Below are 18,515 nucleotides of genomic sequence, written 5' to 3'. Positions count from 1 at the left end.
TACTTGAAATAAGGGCTGTAACACAGTGGAAAGTCCACTGTTAAAGTCTTCCTGAATGCTAATGTGATCTGTGCTAAAAAGGTAGTGTGTAGAAATATGAAGAATAAACGGCAATTTACTATGAAGTTAACTTAATTTTCATTGCTTTTTGAAATACTAGAAAATAGGATTCTATTCAGCACTGTGTTACAGCATCGAGCGTTGGATAAATGTTCTAAAATGGTGCACAATAACTGTGCATGCAAAAACGAGTCTTAAAAGGTGATTTTAAAAGTATCTGTTTTGAGAATAATCTAGCCTTTGTAATTTATACCTAGAAAATGATAGTTATAATGGATTTATTTTAATTAGTGTGGCTACATTTGCTTTATTTAGACATTTTGAAAGGATCTTTACTAGGAGTAGAAATTGAATTTGAACTTAACATGATTTTGAGAAAAGAAATGGAGAAATTATGTTGCACTTGTTATACATAAAGAAAAGATTTATCAAAACTAAAATGCACTATAGAATTTTGATAGTTTTAGAAACAAATTTGCATGAAGGTCAATAACCACAGAGTTTATTTCAGAGGTAGTTATCTTTTAAAGGAAAAGTGATGAAAACATTAGATCTTTTTCAATTTAAAAGATGAGCAATTGTTTAACCATCAGGTTTTTTTAGAAGTGGTAGTATGTTATGAAAATTTTTCATGTTGTGATATGAAATAGAAAATATACTCCTTAATTTCATAGTTGAAGCACTTTCTCTCTAGCACCTGCAATAATAAAATTATTAAATAGCTTTTTAATTGTAGGTTTTATTGCAATTTAAAAATCAAAACCAGTGTACATAATTTGTTCTTGTATTTTATGCTGTGGATGTTATACCTGTATTTTATACTTGAGAACACATGAAACTTTACAAATAAAGATCAACTTTTAAGGCATATCTGTTGCCACACATATACATACAGAGATGTATAGCTAAATATTTTTAATTGTAATTCTATTGTCTTTGCCCTTGATATTTCAATTTTTACATGTTCTGAGTGCTTTTTCATGGATAATATATAGTAGTAGAACCATTTCATTTGAATGGTGTGTCCTATTCCTCCTAAAAGTATTTTAATGAATTCTTGTCATATTTAAAGGGTTTTAGTAAATAATCATTTTAAGGCGATTCTAAATAGCCTATCATTTATGAAGTAGATGTCCTTTCATTCCTAGTCGCAGTGTGCTCAGTATGCTGCTGACAGAAGGGAGGAGGAGAAGATGTGTGATCATCTTATCAGCGCTGCTAAGCATCGAGATCATGTTACAGCCAATCAGCTGAAACAGAAGATACTCAACATACTGACAAATAAGCATGGTGCCTGGGGAGCTGTTTCTCACAGGTAAGCTGAAATCATAAAATGTATGGGTTTTTAATGTTACTTTCCAAGTTTCAAAGAAGCAGTCATATAACTAAAATATGAATGTATTAGGAGCTAGTATTGCTAAAATACATTTTCTCTGTTAGTTTTTTCTTCAACTGGTTCTTGAGAAGTCCTCTTTGCTAACGATTCGCAGATCAAACTCCTGTATAGACTGCAAACATAATATTTTACCATCTTTTAAATAAATTTTAATGAGTATTTTTTTATTATAATGCAGTTTTACTGTTAGTATATCAGTAGGTTTTGAGGCTCCTACCAGTATTAGAATCTGAGTGAAGCATTCTGAATGAGATACTGAGAGATGTAGAGATTTCCATACAGATGGCAACAGAGGAAGCCTGAAATAAAGAAGAGAGTCAAAATGACTTGTCTAGCCTTACCAGAGTAAGTCAGTATTAGACTAACCAGCAGAACCAGTTCACTTGAGCTGCTGTCTAATGCTTTCTTCTGTTTATAGTTTTCTCTGTGCAAGTAATGAACTGATAAGATCCACTGGTAAATCTCCTACACCAAAGCAGTAGTCAGTGCCAGCCATGCACAGTCAAACTCTGTACCTTTAAAGCAAAACTTGTACTTAAATGTAGCACATGCAAAGCTGAACATTACCAAAGCGCAGCTCAATTCTGCAGGTACTCCTGTTAAAAAATAAATTAAATTAAAAAAAAAATGCAAAATATATAATTTCTACTGTATGTAAGTGATATTATGGTATTTGAGGTTTTAATCAGAGCTGTATTGAGTATTGTTTTTAAAAGTTCATTCTATTCAAAATAGAGGTGAAATTAAACATTTTCATGTATCATGCCAAAAACCAGAGCCTTGCTCTTCTGAATCACAAAAATAGCCAGTGGCTAAGGTGCTGACCCTCATATGGAAGGCTTGAGCTGAAATTGCTCCTTTCCTTCATTCAGAGCAAGGTCTTGAACCTCGGTCTGCCATGTGAGTGCCCTGTCTGCAAACTAGAGACTGCCAAGTCTCTCTCTTGTTTGTGCATTCTAGCCACAAATACTTGATTATTTACTCAGAGTGAAACAGCTCAAACAAGAGAAATCAAGGAAGTTCTACTCCCAGATATCCAAATTTTTACAGCTTGATTTTCTACTTAAATCCTGTTTAAGCCAGGTCTGAGTCAGGCAAAGCAGAACAGAAAGTTCCATTGTAGCTCTGAAAAACCTTTTCAGTAAAAATCAAGTTGAGACTGATAGACTAATACAAAAACTTTTCTCTAGATAAATATTTTCTTTCAAAAAGTTTATTTGGATTTAACTCGAATACATATCTAGGGCTTAAGCCTATCAGAAAAGTTGCCAAATAATAAATTTGACATGCCAGTAATAATGTTTAATGAATACCACATATACTGTTAATTCTTTTTGTAATCCTGTCTAGTTGGTTCTTGCAGTTAAAGAGAGTTTAAAAAAAAATGAATTTTTCATGTTCATCATCCTTATATCTTCCAAAGAAATCACTATTTCCTGGACGATAATGGAGAAGTATTTATTTTTTAAAGTGGTAGAAAGTATGGAAATTCAGTCTTATAGAAACTCTGTAGTCTAACGCCAGACATGTTCTGGTGGAAAATACAAAAATGACAAGTAGAGGATATGGTGATATGGTTAATATAGTAGAAGATATTGTGATATGGTTAATTCAAAACAGCCTTAGTCCATTATGGACACTCATGTTATCTCTAGTTGAGGCTTAAAGTTGTGTATCTGGAGACTTGAACCTGATGAAAATCAGTGCAATTTTCAGTCCTTTTAATGTCTTTGAATTTTTGAATAATGTTGTTGCTCAAGTTCGTGAGTGGCTGCAGACACTTTGCAGGCTTAAGTCAGTTCCTGGTCACTAACTTTTTCAGGAGACCATCTCTTCTTTGGGCTAGATAACTTTCCTCTCCTGGATTGTTGATGGCATCCTAAATGGCAACAGACCACTACTGCAGCTTTTTTTGCTCTTCAGTCCATGATAGTTTTTGATGGGCCATGAAGCAGCTTGACACCTGTGACAAACCTATCAAATTTCTCACATCAAGCAAAAGAAACTCTTATTTTATTCCTGTCATGCCACTTCCCCGGTGTGCCATCTTCTCAATTACTTGCAGCACTGCTTTCCCATTTCGGCACTTGCTGTGTTAGGTGCAGATGTTGGCCTGGTTGTATTTTAGCTGCAGGCCGCTGTTTAACCTGGAGAAGGGGGAACGTGGTCACAGCACAAGGACTCCAAGTGGGGTTCCCCATTCGCAGGAGCCGATCAAGAAGCAAACGGCCTTGCACTGCAGGTCTCGCCATGCGTGCCATGGCAGCTGTGTGATCCACCTCACAAGTGCACCTTCTGTCATGAGACCTAGTGGACTGTAAATGGAAAGGGCTGGGATGGCAGCGGGTAGGGGGACATGCCCAGTGGGAGACCCTCTGAGCCTCGTTAAGGACCAAGGTCTCTGGTTCTCAGTGGGGAGATTTAAAAGCCTTCAAGTGCAGAAAATAGACTGGGGTCTCATTAAACTGCTTAGGCACAGAAGGCAAAAAACTGTTGTTAATTAGCTAGTTCCTCCGGTACTTTTTATATGATGGAAATTGAGATGGGTTCTAAAATTGTCATACCTCTGGTCTTGGCCAGCAGGAGACACAACAGGCCTCAAGTCTCTGTTTTTAATTCCTGACAAACAGTTACAGCGTTAGCAGTCTCTTTATAAACTGATGCTTCTCTGTGCCCCAGGAGATACAGCCTAACTGGAATAGAGAGTTACTTAAAAAAAAAAAAAAAAATAGGCTGACACTCCAGACCTCTAGACCTCTGTAGTGACTCCGTCATTTCTATCCGGGAGAGTGTTCCCAGTTCTGAAGGCACACAGCTGGTCTCCTGGCCATCTCTTGTGCTGGAGACCATTTGTTGAAACAGTGAATTAGGGAGATCGTTCTCAGGCCCAGGAGGGGCAGGGGTAGAAATAGGCAACTGCCTCTGCATGATAAATACTCGGGCAACAGCAATGCCTTTTGACATCCAGAATGGATAAGATAGGTAAGAAACTGAAGGAGGATAAGTGTGATTCTTAAAAGCTTCAGTTCTCTATCACAAACACAATCTGCAGCTACTGATTTACTGATAATTATAGCATATAATACATACATAGTTATTTTTGTTTATCTCTCTTTAAGGTAAAGAACAATTTTTAAGTTCTTTAACATAGATGCTCATGCTATAAAATATTAAGGTCTCATTTTGTGAAATATGACCCAGGTGTAGAGAAAATTTTTCTTTGTGTTTGCGGTTGAACACAATGAGCTTTTAAGCCTCCCCAGCTTTTGTGTCTGTGTGTACTGTTTTTGCAGAAAGCAGCAACCAGCATTTGCTGTGTTTAATCTGTAGGTGCCGCAAGGTTTACTCTTTGTTCATTAAGAAACAAAGAGACTATTAAGAAACATAGAAACTTAGCACTGGGATGAAAAACAAAAGGTCTGATGAGTGAAATTCTATAGTATTTATAAATTATGAATTTTAAATATATTATCATAAACTCTTCTTAAAATGTCTGAAGAAACAAGAACGAAATTGAATGGTGTGAGACATCAAAATACCATATGAAACTTTCAATTCTAAGTTAGATTATAATTATATATAGTTGAATTAAAAATAACATAAAATTGTGACTTGCATTTCAATTACCTTCTAAATTAGCTATTAATTTATGAAAGAGAAATTAATTATATGCAGGGGCTCCACCACTGAATAAATGCCTACAAACACAGTGACATTGCACAACCTATCTGCGTCCATACATTCATCAGTCAGTACAGTTTGAGTTGGTCTGAGAACCTGTTTACTCTTTCATCTCCTTCTGTCTAAAAATGGTAAATAAGTTTTGAAAAGAACTTTGTGTTGCTTATCAGTGTTAACTTCTTTCCCTCTTCACAAATATTTTCCCTTCACCTCTTAAAGTGAAAAACCAAAATTCTTTTGCTCGATTTCTTGCAGGTGTGAGCATTAACTCCTCTACAACAAAAGGAAATTATTGAATCATCTTATTTTCTCCTACATATCTCAGACAAAGAATAATAGATTTCAAAATAAATCTCGTTAGTTTGTTATAAATCCTGTTTGTGCCCTTCAAACAAACTAATTCTGTTTTTCTCATTATGGCAATTTGACACTATCAAGTATCTTCGTAACAACTTACCCTAAACATACTGGTTTTCCCTTTTTTAATTTCAGCATTACACCGAAATTAGAATTCTGCAGGTTTTTCCCATTCAGATGATAAATTGATGAGTTGGTTATTTCTTTGATGCATTGCCACTTGTTCAGAGTGAATATGCAACATCCTATTTCCTTGAACTCAGGAAGAATCAAACAGGGTGTTTCATAGCTTAGCCTTCAAAGCTTCTTTAAGCCAGCACTTACTCTTAGCTTTTTTCAGGGTTATAGCCTTCATGTCACAACATATGCTTCCTTCTGTCTTCTCTGTCAGCTTCATATGGTGCTTCTCTTCCTCCCCATCTGCTTCTCTCCTCACACACATCTTTCTTTAAAAAAAAAAAAAAAAAAAGGCAAAAAAAAAAGTTTAGTGAAACCTGTCTGTACACACAGTTCAAGTTCCTTATCAACCATATGCATACCTGTGTTGTGGGCCATAATCTGTGAACGTGTTTGTTTGGAATATTCTCTTATTTCAGCTTCTTGGTTTAACCAGATATCTCAACTTTTCAAAAACTTTTATTCAAGAATACTGTTTATATAGCTTTACCTTACAGTTTCTATAGATTTAAGGCAATCTGGGGCAATCAAAGAGTTCTGAATTCCAATTTGTGTTCTAAATCTAAATATGAAATACTTGTCATAGATATTTTCACATGATCAGTTTTGATATACACAAGAGGATTAGTATAATGAGAAAAATGACATTTAAAAATGAGCCTTGGTTCTCCTGCTTTCTGTGATTTGATGAAGGAGGTTCTACCTACATTAAAGCAGCTTTACCAAATACCAACTATACAAGGGCTTTTTCTGTTCAAATCCATCTTTGGTTAAACTAGACACCCATAACAAATTAATCATTCATGGTGGAGGGCAGAGCTGTCAAACTCATTCTGTGGTGAAGACCAAATTCGTCTGGGGAGACAGGCTGGAAATAAAAAGTTTCTTGCCAGACAGCTAGTTCTGCCTCTCACTACAGCGTGTGCTTCTGCAGAGATTGGGTTCTGCTGGGGGCCAGGGGGAAAAGTGGAAAGAGGATAACCACCCTTTTTTGAGCCTATGGGGCTTGGCAGTTAAATAAGTTGATTCTGGGACAACGCTGCTTCTAAACTAAATGTTTCCAGTTTGCAGCAAGGGAGACCAGAATGCAGGAATTTAGCAAGAAGGAGTTTCCCTTACAGCCAGCCTTTGGCGTGCTCTGACTCGATCACTATACTGGCTGTTGTCTTAGGAAGTTCAGAGAGACACAGAACCTATCCTGTCCCCCACTGCAAATCAGCTTCATCTGGTTTAGCTATTCATTCATTTCTGGCTCATTTTAACCGCTAGACATAAATTACAAAGGCAACTTTAGAATAGTGGAAAAGCTGTAGGACCAGATCCTGCCTACTGGATCCAGCAATGTGCTTGACATGCCTGTTGTTAAGAGGGCCTGTTAAGGTTCCGCGTTTTTCCGCGTACTCTGTAAGAACTATGAATTTTCTGTGTTTCTGGAATTGGTGGAATCTATTTTTCTTTGCAGAATAGATCCTTCCAGAGTGATGTGATAGAACCTGCACACTTTTCAGCTCATTCATGAGCTAGCCTGATTACAAGTTCCAAATATTTAGTTCTGAGATGATTTCATTGCAACAAAACATTAAGGAAATGCTTTTCTGTCTTCTGTTGTTTTTACTTAACTGTACTACTTGAGATACCTTGAGACCAGCAAATGTGTCAGCATTATTCACATTTTAGGTCCAGCATTAGTCATTCTCCTGTAGCAGGTTTTAAACATAAATGTGAGTGAGACTATTTTTCTAATCTGATCATTCTTTTGAAGTGTTTTACTATTTCAATCCCCTCCTCACTTTTCTTACTGTGTTTTCAACTTTGTGCTGCTTCTGCTGCTCTGCACCCATTACATTACAACTTTTACCCAATATGTACCCTCTTTCTTACTCCCTCCCTCCCTCCGTGATTGCTAACCACTGTGGTGGAAGGCAGAGATTATTTGAAGGAGCTCTTGCTAATGCTGGAAAAAGGGGGACAGAAGAATTCTGTATCATTTTCTGATAATAGGAAGTTAGATGTAGGATGCTATTTGCAGCATAGAGATACCTGCCAAGAAAGGACTATCGTATAACCGGAGATGGGCTGTATGAGTGAGCGTACAATTTGCTTACATGAGATTTATGCAGTTCTTTATTTGTGCAAGGTTCCTCGGTTGCTTTGAACTGTGGTGCTGTTCATTATGGATTTTTTCCCACAGCTGGAAGAAACCTCTGAAGAAAATTGTTTCTTTGGAAAGAGGTAGCATTTTCCAATGTTGGGAAATGCATGGTACTTAGGGAAGACTTGTTCACGTCTACACAAAGACTTTTTTATCTCTAGGAAGTACAGTACATTATATTTCATATTAAAGGAAGGCTTCTGCATTTTCTTTCACATTATTATTTCTGCAGTAAGAGAATTAGTTTTTCTTTTTTACTCTGGTTTTTTTTCAGTTCTCTTCAATATGGTCTCTGTTTCTGACTAAAATTTGGGTTTCCCTTTTTGCTTCACAGCAAACACAAAGAGGAAAATGTGGCAATGTTGTTTTTCTGTAAGTTTTAGAAACAGCAGGTCTATAGATGTCGGCAGAGTCTTTAACTGCAACAGAATATATATCCAAATTGCATACAGTCAACTTACTATATAATATATTTATTGTAGCAGTAAGGAGGGAATTTTAAAGAATATATACATTAAGAGGAAGGCCAACCTTAACAAACCGACAGGGTCTTCTACTCCTTCTTAAGTCTAGCCGTAGAGTTAGCTCATACATGCAGCCATTCAGCTTCCAGGATACCAGTCACAGGAACAGCCATAATGGTTCCGACCAGTGGTCCATCTAGCCCTGTAATCTATCTTCAACTGTAAGTGAATGCTTAAGAAACAGAAAGACAGGACAAGTAGACATGATAGGTCCATCTAGTACTCACTCAGATGCCTTGAATTTTCAACTCAGGATTTCCTGAAGAATCTCAATTTCAGTCAGTCTCTATTTTGAAGTTTCCTCATCTCAGTAGGGCTTCGAAGTCCAGCTGCCTTTCTTCATGTTTTCCTCCTAGTTCCTACAGTGGAAACAGCCCTGCCTCCAATTTGGGTAGAGGTAGAAACTCAGTAGAAACCACGAGGGAAGAATTTCTCATTAGGCAGATAACACTTCTCTCACACTATTTTCACTTTTTCTCCCATGCCTATCTATTAATGCCTGCGCAATATAGAAGTGGATTTCCCATCTTCTTCATAAGTAAGAACAGAAAGCAAAGAATAAAGAAGGAACAAAAGCCATAGATTAGACAATTCTGAAAGAGTGTTATGTTTCTAAGAAGGCCTTTTTTTCCTCAGAAATGAAAATTCTTTGATTTGTTTTTTATTTCGTGACATAAAATTGTTGAGAAACATCGTAATTTTTAAGTCACAGTAAGCTGTTGTAGTACCATTACACTCCAGGATTCCTTCCCATGTGATGCTTCAAGTAGATTACAGAAGATGAATGCAAAGATGTAGTTTGTGTGGGTTTTTTTCTAAGAGAAACACCTGTAGTGTTTTGACAGACTTCTGAGACATTTCTGTTGGAAACATCAGAAATGCAAAGTTTAACCAGAAGTGAAAACCCAGTGGAACCATTTTAATTCCCCTCTTCTCAAAACCTTAATGTGTCTTGTGCTTTTTTATTTGAAATATATTTATGTCCAACCATATGTTTGACAAATAATTTAAAGACATTCAGAGTAGGGTCTGGAAAGGAACTGAAGATTTATTCATCTTCAGGCACTGAGGCAGGCTTAGTCTGGTACATCCCTATCACACGCTTTGCATCTGCCTTTCTTTGAGGATGGAGAGTGGAATCCTACAAATGTGCTAGAAAACCTGTTCTATGTCTTTGATAGCTTCATAGTTGAATTTGCATGTGCATTATAGGATCTTTTTCTTTGCTACAAATTAGATAACTGGTTTTAAACCTAGACCTTCTCAAAGTCTTCAGAAGCTGATACTGTCCTTTCAGGCTGTTGACTTCCACACCAGACAAACACAGTTCTTTTCAGTCCTTCTTTACGGATTAAATTATCTATCTTGTATAATGTTGGTGTCTTGCTTTAGATTCCTTGCAGTTTACCTACATCTTCCTCACAAAGAGGTACTGCAATCTGAGCACTTGATTGCAGGTGAGCCCTCAACAATGCGCAACTCTGCTTTGTTTCACACTATAGCTTTACTGATGCACCCTAAAATGAGATTGTAGGCTCAATCAGTCCTTCCCAGAACCCCTCTGCAGGCTCTTCCTCCCTTCTACTAATTGACAATCACTTGCTGCTTCATATCTGTGCTTGTAATTGGTTTTAAGACTGTTGTGTCTCTCTCATCTTACAGATTTTAGACTTTTTAAAGTAATTTTGAATTATTATTCTCCTGTGATATTCTTACAATTCTCACAGCTTCTTGTCACCTCAAGTTTTATTGTGGATTTTCTCTGATTCTTCATCAAAGTTGGTAATGAAATGTTTAATACAGCAGAATTCAGGAAACAACCCATACAGTCTCCCACTTGAAAATATGCCAAATCTGGTCACAAACCTTAGAGACTTACTGTAAAAAAATCCAGGTTTTAACCATTCATGTATTCCTCGATTATATTGTTACATATTTCTCTTAGTCTATGGGAACAGTAAGTACTCTTGCGTCAAAAGTTCACTATTCTGATTAAGCTGTAGATCAATAAATTAATAAATCAAATGGCAAAGGTGTAAAGGAAATTACTTCATAATAAACCCACATTATATGGTTTCATATTAATTTGCTCATTGATAAATTCTTCTAGTATCTTTGCATGTATCAAAGGTAAACACTAGTTTATAATGCGTTTAGTGTGGTTTTCCCCTTTTAAGATCACATAGCATCCTTTTCCAGTCATCTGGAATCACACCTATCCTCCATAAATTTTCAGAGAACTGCTGAGTGATCAGGGATTGTCCTCTCCTCCTCCTTTTTTTTTTTCTTGCTACATTTCCTTGATGATTATGTGAGTTTATTAAGGAGCTCTTGACTACAACCACATCAGTGTTTTGGTATATTTCATCTTCCTTCCACATCAGAATTGTTTGGTGTTGTGTGTGTAATTTTGGTTTTAGAAATTGTGGCAGGGGTGTTTTAAAGGTGATTTATCCATCAATTTCCTGACATTTTCTAAGTTTGGGAGATTTAAACTTGTTATTCCGTAACTTTAAGTCTTTCCTTGGAAATATGAACTTTGTTTCAGTGATTATTTCCACTCTAGATATATTTCCTCCTAGATATTCTCATGAAAAAACTTGAACTAGTCAGAATTAAATCTAAAGTACCTTACTGGACTTTAGCTACTTTTGAACCTAGCACAAACATGTATAGAAAACATACCTCTTTTTATAACTTCTTTTTCTTTTTAAGATTTTCAAGATCTATTGTTTTAATAAATGAGCCCTTTACCACCAAGTTTGATCTTTTTTTCAGTTACTTAATTTTAATTTTTTAAATATCTCTTGTCTCCATCCTCTTTCAGAGGTGGTGGTAGAGATTTTTCTGTTATATCTCAAAGTGCAGAAGTAACTTTTTTTCCTTTTAACATTGCCCAGACTTTCAATTAGTATGTTTCATGCCTTTTTCTGAACTTCAGAGGAAGTAAACTATTATGTGCTGAACAAAAAGTACTTCTTTCTTGGTTTTCCCAGGAACAAACCCTGATTTGTCTTGGCATTTCTGTGATGCCAGTCTAAGCTTCTGGATACTAAGACCTTACTTAGTTCCTGTAGTTCCATTTTCCTCCTTGCAATGTATAATCAGCAAACGTGTAATAAACTGATCCATTTTTCTTATCTCCTCAGTTGTTAGGGGTTTTTTTCCTTCTCCCCCATGGTAAAACTAAACAAAACAAAACCCCAAAACAAACAAAAAAACCCCAAACCCCAATGTTCCAGGTGATCCCCCCCCCCCATTTTTGCTTCCCTGTAGTACAACATCATCCTCCTTCAAACTAGAGCTTCCCTAATCAATGTGTCAATAATACAGGTCATCTGATGCTAAAAAGAAAATATTTTATCTCTGCATAGCAGGTTTTTGTTTCGGTTCATAGTCCCATGTTTGATGAAATCAAAGATCTCCTCTCAGCGGTGTCTGTTCTGTCCCTACATCCATACGTTTCCCATCAACCAGTTATGCTCTGTGCTTGTGCCTATTTCACCTTATCTCCTCTCGCTCTGCCTGCAGTAATTTCTAATCTGCTTGAAGTCGTATCTTGCAGCATTATTGCAGAGGAGTGATAGGCAAGTGAGTGTGCGACTGCTGCTCCCAAGCCCAGCGTAAGAGGTCCTGTTTTCAGGTGTACAGGAGGAACATGGTTTGTTGGACACAGAGGCCAGCAACCCGAGCCTTGTCCCTTCCTTTTTACCTTAATAGAGCTTAGCAGGAGCATTCCTTGGCTTTGGTGTTTCTGTACGCATTTTGTCAGCATAGCCTGTACGTTCACAGATATTAAACTATGAAGAACATCTTTACACAATTCACTTCTCTGATTTCTGAAAAATATTCCCTGCAGACACTTCTCTTTAAGTTGATCACTGCTGGGGTTTTTTTGTTCCTTTTTTTGTTTTGGTTGGGTTTTTTTTAAGAGTGAAAAAATAAGTTGACACAGGTTTATTTTGACTGATTCGGGAACATCATGCCTGTCATAGACTTCACACGACTTGAAGGAGGTGCTGTACTTGATTATACTGCTTTCCTCATTGATAAAATAGATATGGTAATGCACAGTATACTTCTAAAGAGCAATTAAATAATTCAAGATTATATTGAAAGTACTGTGTAGGTTTGGTTTTATTATCTGTTTTTACATGGCTTGCATAGTTTTGGTACATTTGTTGTTATAGCATTTACTTTTTCTATATAAATGTGTTTTTTCTTAACCTGTAAGCTCTGGGTTTTTTCAGCAGTAATATCTGTTCAAATAGAGGTTTGACGTATATGTAGATATATTTCTTGTACACTTACAGACATAAAATATCTGACGATGACAGATTGCAAGCTTCTCCCAATATTTGTGCTCCCCAGTATATTGATATCTGTTGTCAATAATATAAGCTGTTGGTTAGGTTGTAAAGCTCCATTGCTCAAGAGTGTTATATTTCGAAGTCATCTGTCATGGCTGTGTTGTAGAGATAGGAGACTATTTATGTTTATGGCATTTTAAGTAACTCAGTAAGACCCTTTAGAATATACAGAAAAGGCTTGTTTACTGTCATCACTGCTCACTTAATCCTGTGACCTTGACATGATAGTATTCCCATAAAGCTCCCTGCGGGTAGTTCAATAAAACAGATGAACATCAGAGTCTAATGATTGTTTCAGCTTCAGGAATATACTGCCTTATGCCATAAATATTTCTTAAACATTCAATAGCGCTGAACCATTTTAAAACCCAATAATGTAGCAAACTATCCAATTGTCTAGATTATTAGAAAATCCACAGAAAGATGCCTAAGCCACATGTACTTCTGTTGTTCAATTTGAGCGTGCTAATCATTGTTTTAAAAAAATATTCTGTATACACAATGCCAATAGACTAAAACGAAAATGAAGTTATTTCTTAAAATTTAAATTTACTTATTTTTCAGATTCCCATTGTTTTTTCTCTTCTATCCTGATAGAAAATTATATTTATTGGGTGGGAATGCTTTTTGGTTTTGTTACAGTCACAATCTGAATCTAGGAAAGATTAATGTGTAAGACATTTCTGATGATGATTCACTAGAAGTTATGTTTGCGCTAATGGTAGGAAGCAATAAAAACGTACATAAAGAGGAAGCTAAATTTGACGTCTCTTAGGCCCAATTTAGAAATACTGTTGAAACCTTTGGGATACTTTGCCATAAGAGGGCCTTAATTTTTATGCATAATATATCTTGCACTATGTGAAAACATGGAGGAAAGTAAAGCATGATGTATTTGCCTCATGGTGCATGGAAGTGTTGTTTTGGTATAATTAAAAAATGTTCATTTTTAATTCTTCTAAATGTATACACCTTCAAGTTTCCAATTTCTATTAGCTAACAATGCATTATTGGCAGACACATAGTAGTCTTTTACTCTGAATAGTACCCCAACCCCTTGTGTTTTCCTGAATAAAAAGTGATGTTTTCAAAGTTGATGACAGCTTAATAGTAGAGAAAATTTATTTAGTGAACTTCAGACAGTATTTTCAGTGGTAGAGTTTCATACTGAACTGTTGAGCTAAAAATCTATGAAAATTAATTGAGTGAAACCTGTCAGAAAAGAAGAGCAGCCAGGAGCAGGAGCAAGATGTGATATGTATCCGCCAGAACAAAATGGAATCAGCTATTCTTTCTGATTTAACCTCAGCGAAGTACCACTGAGAAGCATGACAGAAAATACTCCCCCTGCCCCCGTCCCCGTCCCACTCCCCCATTATCTGGCTGAATGCCAGGTGAGGTTGAATAAGAAAAAAAGAGTTTCTTTCGCAATAGTCTTTCCATTTGAGATCATCATGAAGAGTTAAAGAAAATCTCCGTTTGTACACTCTTAGAAGACCCAGACATACAAACTGTTTAATTGTTCCCCAAGTATACGTTGCTTTTCCTTTTTAACAGTCTTGAAATTAAAACTGTAGAAAAACTGTGATTGGAAACTTGTGGGAATAGCCACCAATTTCTCTGATAATGGCCTCAGTGAAAACTATACTGTCTATTAAGTTTTAACAAAGAAGGTATTATAAAGGTTTGAGGCCTGACGGAATAAAACCAAAGTATTAAAATTAGTATAAAAAATAGATTGGAATTTATGTACAATTTGGCAGTGTTAGAGGATATTATCAATTGTTTTTAAAAACAAGGAAATTATTTTTTTAGATATAAACTGTGTTTTTCCATTAGTGTAAATGGTCCTTTAGTGTATCAGATATGCTCAGGCTTAGTTTTTGACTTATTTTTTGCACTAATGATAATGATAATGTTGCTACTTTTGTTTGGTGATGAAAATATTCTCTTTCCTGGAAAGAAACATGTCTGTTTCCTTCCAAATGGACACCCAGTGGAGGTCAAGTACATCAATTCTTCTAATGTATGTGTTGCAGAAGCTAAATCCACAGGTCATATGTTGGGTTCTGGCTACGGTATTCCCTGTATACCTGCATCATTTGATAATCTTTATTTGAGCTACGAAAAGATGTTATTGCCAACTGTGCAGGAAAGTTTAAAAAGGTTCTACTGGACATCACTAAATTTTAAACAAAGATCTTTTTTTTAGGAATGTCCTATTCTGAAAATACTAGAATAGCTCCTTTATTTCATTGACACAGTAACAAATGACTAAGGGCAGCCCTTTCAATGCAATATTTATTTAGAGGATTCCACTTCTTAAAAAATAATCAATGAATTCTCCATTTGTGTACACTAAAACAAACAAAAAATGCACTTCTAAATTCTTGTTATTTAGCATTAGGCTTAAGAAAATATATTTACTTTTGCCTTTCTTTTGTTAAATTTAACTTTTCACAGACCCCATAGTAAAGTTATAATGTTTTTCTAAAAGATGTACATTCCTTAGGAAAAATCTCTGCTGTAGAAATGAAAAGGCCACAATGGACATTCTCTTACAAAAGAACTTCTACAAATTCCTGTTGTCAGTCACAGTTTCCAAAACATTTATAAGATGTTAAACCACAAGCAGGTTTTGAGGTATCTTTCAGTAAATAGTTGTTTTCCTGGCTGCTGTCTTCTTGGGTTCTCCATTGGCTCTAATACTCAGAAGTTTTTATTGTTGTTTTTCTCCTCATACCAGTTGGTATTACCAGATGTAAAGGCAAGACACATACCTTCTGCTGGTACTTTTCCAACCCTATTAGAAATTCATAGCTAATATTATCATAGACATTAGACAAGCATAAAGGTCAGCGAATGATATAATTGGCATACATATAACTGAATTATGATATGGGTTCCAGAAATTGCAGTCACTTGGACACCCAGAGCAGACGAACAGGGAGAGGGAGATCTTCATACTACCTGACAAATACTGTCTGACTGAGAAACAGCTGTAGGTGTAACTGAAGAGTCGTTTTGTAAAGCCTTTGAGTTTAGACCTGGCAGACAACCAAATCTGGAAGGATCGGAAGCAGTGGTTCTTACTCCCCAGTTTTTATTCTCGTGTCTGACATCAACAGTGAAACCATAAAGTATCAGTCAAGCATTTATGTTACTTTTTGAGCTGCCTGAATTTCAAATTAGTAACACCTTTTTTGATTATTTTGAGAGCAGAAAAGAAAGGGGTGAATCTTCTCCCTTTCCATAACTGTGCTCACCACTCTTTTGTTCCCGTTCTTATGGTAAAAAATGGCAATCATCGGCAACAAAATCAAAAAGTTTTACTAGTCCAACATCAGGGCAGAAACATTAAAGCTTGAAGTCCTTTATGAGCTGCAATAATTTTCAGGAATTCCAGGAAGGACTAATTTCCTTAATGGAAATTCTAAACTCTGATATGTCTTCACATTTTACAGTTTCTAGCAAGAAGGAGCAAAACTCTTAGGGTCATTGCCTGAATTTATGAAGGAGGGAGAGATTGCTGGTATATTCCAACATTTACACTATATTTGCATAACAACTTCTTTTCTTTTTGTTTTCTAAACCAGCCAGCAATAATGAAGGAGGAACATGGTTTACAGGATTTATAGTTGTGGGGTCTGTGGCCCCTTCCTTAGATTTCTCCCTAAATACGATTGTCAGTGCAATTCAATTTAGAGCTAATTATGTGCCTCCATTTATAGTATCTAGGTGTTGCCTACCTTCTGAAACTTAACTGTAGACTTGGAGCAATGAAAATTTTTTAAACACTGTATTAAGTGTGCTTAGTAGTTTTTACTCTCTAGTATATGGAAAACAAGTGAATTTAGCATGCATATTTTATCTGGATATTTCATGTATTGAGATCGGGAATTAAGAGATAAAAGTACTGTAAAGTGCTGGTTTGTTTTGTGTACTGCATTAAGCGATTGTGCTTATGCATGCATTTGTGCCATAGTATGGGCCCAGTCACCGAATACAGGTTTTGAGATTTTCTTCAGCACTGTTGCTTAATTATTTTGAGTTTTGTGGTTTAATTATTTATTTGAATTTCTGGTCTTACAAATAGTATATATGGTCATATTTCTTAAGCGACTGACTAATGCAGGAATATTTTGCATGTGATTTTGGGGGTGGGTGAGAGTTGATTTTCTGCGGGTCAAGAAAGCAATAGGAGTGAAAAAATGATGTGTTTTTTCCATGATCTAAATGTTCTGCAGCAGTAGCAGCAGCTGAGCAACTCACTGTTATTCAATGCTACATTAACTTTTCCATTAATGCTGGTGCTGTAAAATATGAAGCCCTTAAGCATTGTGAAGTTGCTGTCTAATTTTGGTTCCTTTACATGGCTGCTGTATATTTGCATGTTACAGCCATTATATGGATAATCACCATCATTACTTTTTAGAAGGTCATTCTCTTCTTGTTCTGAATATAGTTAGATACAGAAAAGCCCTAATAGAAGAAAGGGTCTTTAAACATATTCACTGCAAATGCTGTCTTTTTAGTTATTTGCTACTATTATATGATGGCAGCCCAAGTGTCAATAAGATATTTTGCTTCTGGGTTTTTCTTTCTTTATTCATTAATTAAAAAACAAACCCAAAAATAACCTAAGAAAACAAACTAGAGCCCACAAAAGACCTATTTTTTCTCCTAAAAGAAAAGGAAACAAACCAGGCCTCTTAGGAGGGAAATTATATTTCAGAAATTATTAAATGTTATTTTGCACTAGGATAAATTTTTCTTACATAATAAACAATTATATTTTCAAAATGCTGGATTTTTTTAAATTTAATAATAGATGATGATTGGAATTATGATTATTCAAATTTCTCATAGTTTTTAAATATTTGTTGAAAATATATATATTTATGGGAATAGTGGATTTAATAAGTGCCATTAGCAAATCAGAGCAGCAATTCATGGCACTTCTGACCAAGACATGCCAACCGTTCCACCCACTCTCCCCTGCAGAATTCACAGTACAGTTCATATGGGAAAGCAAGATTCTTTCCTCAGCTATGAAAGCAGTCACTTTATGCCCTAAATAATGAAGTTATAATCTTGGTGGTGCCAGTGAGGTGACACTTCAACACTGAATAAATCATTTCAGTCTTTATCTATCTGCCTTGTTTTCCCCATCTGTAATATGTGAATTATGGTACTTTGCTAACAGAGTGATTTAAGATCTATTGATGGAAAAAAACCCCCAATCCTGAAAATAGTGTTTAACTGATAACTTATTTTAAGAGAAAGGTTTTAAATATTTAGTGCTGCTTTGATTTGTTTTTAAACATGCTTTAGTCGTGTAGTTCTTCAATGAGTTTTTGCTATGCCTCAGATTTACTGTGTTCACTGTTTTGATGGTTAAAATCATCAGCATCTGAATCAGCATCGGCATCTGAATAGCCGGATGAGTTTGTGTGATGGCTCATATAAAGTCCTTTCTAGCTGCATATTGCCAGTGCACTTAAGAGCTGTTTCTGGCATTTTTGGAACAGAATGCAACAGCACATCTGATTTGACTTGCAGGTCCTTACTTCTACATTCAGTCGAATTGTTTTGTTTCTTTTCCATGGTTATCTCTCCTACCTCTTTATCTTACAAAATATTTGTAATAGTATTATTTTATTTTTTTTAATTCAGGTGTTTTGATGTTGGTATTTCTTGATTTCAGATTGACATAGATTAATATCCAAATGCTAGAAATAACATTCTGTATTCTATAAATAGACAGACTATCTATATTGAGCCCTAAGTCAACAAAG

The 18,515-nt window shown here is 35.8% G+C and overlaps 1 protein-coding gene across 7 annotated transcripts in view; it reads left to right on the top strand.

Moving 5' to 3' along the window:
• NBEA (neurobeachin) overlaps nucleotides 1-18,515 on the top strand; it is a 517,855-nt gene that overhangs the window by 278,807 nt on the left and 220,533 nt on the right. For all 7 annotated transcript variants that reach the window (XM_054837772.1, XM_054837762.1, XM_054837753.1 and 4 more), the window contains one exon: nucleotides 1,209-1,375. In XM_054837772.1, coding sequence (XP_054693747.1) covers nucleotides 1,209-1,375 — 167 coding nt within the window. The remainder of the gene's footprint in view (nucleotides 1-1,208; nucleotides 1,376-18,515) is intronic.

Source organism: Grus americana, chromosome 1 (assembly GCF_028858705.1).
Source record: "Grus americana isolate bGruAme1 chromosome 1, bGruAme1.mat, whole genome shotgun sequence".
Taxonomy (NCBI): Eukaryota; Metazoa; Chordata; class Aves; order Gruiformes; family Gruidae; genus Grus; species Grus americana.
Note: the sequence above shows the minus strand (reverse complement) of the source record. Positions and strands in the feature narration are given on the sequence as shown.